Below are 2,681 nucleotides of genomic sequence, written 5' to 3'. Positions count from 1 at the left end.
ACTGGCACAGGTTGCCCAGAGAGGTGGTGGATGCCCCATCCCTGGAAACATTCCAGGCCAGGTTGGACGGGGCTCTGAGCAACCTGCTCTAGTTGAAGATGTCCCTGCCCATGGCAGGGGGGTTGGAACTAGATGATCTTTAAGGTCCCTTCCAACCCAAACCATTCTGTGATTCTATGAGATCCCATGTGGCTTTGGGCAGCTGCCAGCTGCAGGAGAAGACTCCTTCCATTCAAGCCCACAGGAAAAGTACAGGGCCTTCACCCTGTCTCCTCCTGTAATGCTTTCTCAGGAGAAGTGTGCCCAGTACTGGCCGTCTGACGGCTCAGTGTCCTATGGAGACATCACTGTGGAGCTGAAAAAAGAGGAGGAGTGCGAGAGCTATACGGTGCGGGACCTGCTGGTAACGAACACCAGGGTAAGAGTCTGGCCTTCTCCCTGCGGGGAGCTCTAGGTCCTCTTGGGTTTGGCTGTCAACAACTCCCATTGGTGTTTATGGTGCTTTGCGGTTCCTCTTGCAAGTGCTGAACCTCCCCTCTGGCATCTTCAGCTCCATCATCTCCCCGTCATCCCAAAGTAGTGTCCGTCCCCTGCAATCCCACCTTCTTCCCTACGCTTACCTCCCACCCCTGGGGGTTCCCTGTCCTGCTGATCTCTTGTCATCCAGCCCCTCCGCCCTGCCGCCACCAAGCAGCCCTCGTCCTCCTTCTGCCTTGTCCCTGTGCCCACCACCCAACCTCCCTCTTCCTCCCCGTTCCCTGCGTCCTGCCCTGCTCCGTGCCACGGGAATGCCTCCCCTCCACAAGCGGACAGCTTTCCTAAGCAGGTGGTTCTCCCAAAGCCTTGAGCTGGTGGGTTTCTTGGTACGGGTCTCCCACCAACTTACTGACCCTGAGCTGTGCTCTTCCACCAGGAAAACAAGAGCCGACAGATTCGGCAGTTTCATTTCCACGGCTGGCCAGAAGTTGGGATCCCCGGGGATGGGAAGGGAATGATCAACATCATCGCGGCTGTGCAGAAGCAGCAGCAGCAGTCTGGCAACCACCCGATCACTGTGCACTGCAGGTAAAGCCCGGGTGGAGCAGGGGTTGGACACCCCTCCAAGGGGACCTGCTCTGCAGGAAGCTTTGGAGGTGGTCAAAGGTCCTTCAGAAGACTTGGGCTGAGCAGGAGCAGCCCGGGCAGACATGGTACAGGGTTTTCCTGCTCAGCTAAGCAAAGAGGCTTCGATCTCGTAGAGCAGGTCCTAGCTAAACTAGGAGAGGCTGGGGCAGGACCGTTGGCTCCTCCGGTTCTCCGGTGGTTCCCCTATGGATTGTCCCCTGAGCAAAGCCAACACGGTCAGGACGGATGGTTTCCTTTACCTTCTGGTTTCTCTTTGCCAGTGCCGGAGCAGGAAGAACAGGCACCTTCTGTGCGCTGAGCACTGTCCTGGAAAGGGTGAAGGCAGAAGGGATTCTTGACGTCTTTCAGACGGTGAAGAGTTTAAGACTACAGAGGCCGCATATGGTGCAGACACTGGTAAGCGCAGCTGAGCACACCCCACGTTCCTCCTGCCACCCCAGACCTCAGCGGGAATGGGCTGGGGACTCAACGTTGAGCAAAAACTTCCTCGGTTGAAGGTTTTCTCTCTCCACGAAAGAGCAAGGGATGGAGGTGGGTCAGGAGGTGTCTCCCCTTCCTCCTGTTAGGACAACTGGAAGAGCGGAGCTTGGCTGGCTGAAGGCATCAAGCCCCTTTTGAGCACTGACACAAGCTGGAGGAGCCTCCTTGGAGACATCCTCAGCCACAGCCCACGTATTTATGGGCTCCGGGAGCCTGGCAACCTGTCCTGGAGCGGCCGTGGCAGGGGCTTGGGCAGGCAGCGTGGCAGGGAGGGGAGGAGCAGGCAGGACTAGATGAGGTCTGGCAAGAGGGGTTTGCGAGGATGCTCAGGGATTTAAGAAAAAGTCTTTTGGGGGTCAAAATAGGACCTCGGGGAGGAAGGGGAAAGCAGAGTTTCTTTTGCTGGTGGCAGCCCAGCGAGGAGGGTGGGCAGCCCAGTTTTGGGGTCACAAAGGAGGTGGGACCTGCTCACGGGTGGGAATCCGGTTCCTGCCCTCGGTCTGGGCTGAGGACACCTGCCCATGCTCGGTCCCAGCTAGCCGCCCACCGTGAAGCACCAAATTACGTCTCGGGTGCGAATTTTCTTGGTCTAACGCTGTGCTCCCCCCGAATCCCGCAGGAACAGTACGAATTCTGCTACAAGGTGGTGCAGGAATATATCGACGCCTTCTCAGACTACGCCAACTTCAAGTGAAGAAAACAAAAAATCCACGCCCCGAAACAAATGACAGAAGAGTTGCCTTCTTTAATATTTTGTAATATTCTGTTTGTTAATATACCCCCCCGAAAAATATGTGTATATATCTTAACTGTTTTAGAGGTTGGTACCATAAGCTTCATATTAGCTGGAGATTTTATATGTAGCAAAGTGTTAGTGCAGATACTGTTGGCTCCTTTTTTTCCAATGTTTTATTGGGGAATTAAATAGCGTGATGTTTGGATTAATATTGTCATACCATCTCTCTTCTGGAGAGTTGATACAGGCTGTTATTTTGTTTGTAAATCTTTTTTTTTTTTTTTCTTGAGGGAGTAAAGCCTTTTTAAAAAAAAAAAAAAAAAAAGAAAAGATATCCTGG

At 53.8% G+C, this 2,681-nt stretch overlaps 1 protein-coding gene across 1 annotated transcript in view; it reads left to right on the top strand.

The window, feature by feature from the left end:
- Positions 1 to 2,314, top strand: part of PTPRA (protein tyrosine phosphatase, receptor type A) — a 105,327-nt gene extending 103,013 nt beyond the window's left edge. The window contains exons 20-23 of the mRNA XM_009290687.1: positions 293 to 418; positions 914 to 1,065; positions 1,386 to 1,521; positions 2,225 to 2,314. Coding sequence (XP_009288962.1) covers positions 293 to 418; positions 914 to 1,065; positions 1,386 to 1,521; positions 2,225 to 2,299 — 489 coding nt within the window. The 3' untranslated portion in view covers positions 2,300 to 2,314. The remainder of the gene's footprint in view (positions 1 to 292; positions 419 to 913; positions 1,066 to 1,385; positions 1,522 to 2,224) is intronic.
- Positions 2,315 to 2,681: the final 367 nt, after the last annotated feature.

The sequence above is a fragment of the Aptenodytes forsteri genome, unplaced genomic scaffold (assembly GCF_000699145.1).
Source record: "Aptenodytes forsteri isolate BGI_AS27 unplaced genomic scaffold, ASM69914v1 Scaffold236, whole genome shotgun sequence".
Lineage (NCBI taxonomy): Eukaryota > Metazoa > Chordata > Aves > Sphenisciformes > Spheniscidae > Aptenodytes > Aptenodytes forsteri.
Note: the sequence above shows the minus strand (reverse complement) of the source record. Positions and strands in the feature narration are given on the sequence as shown.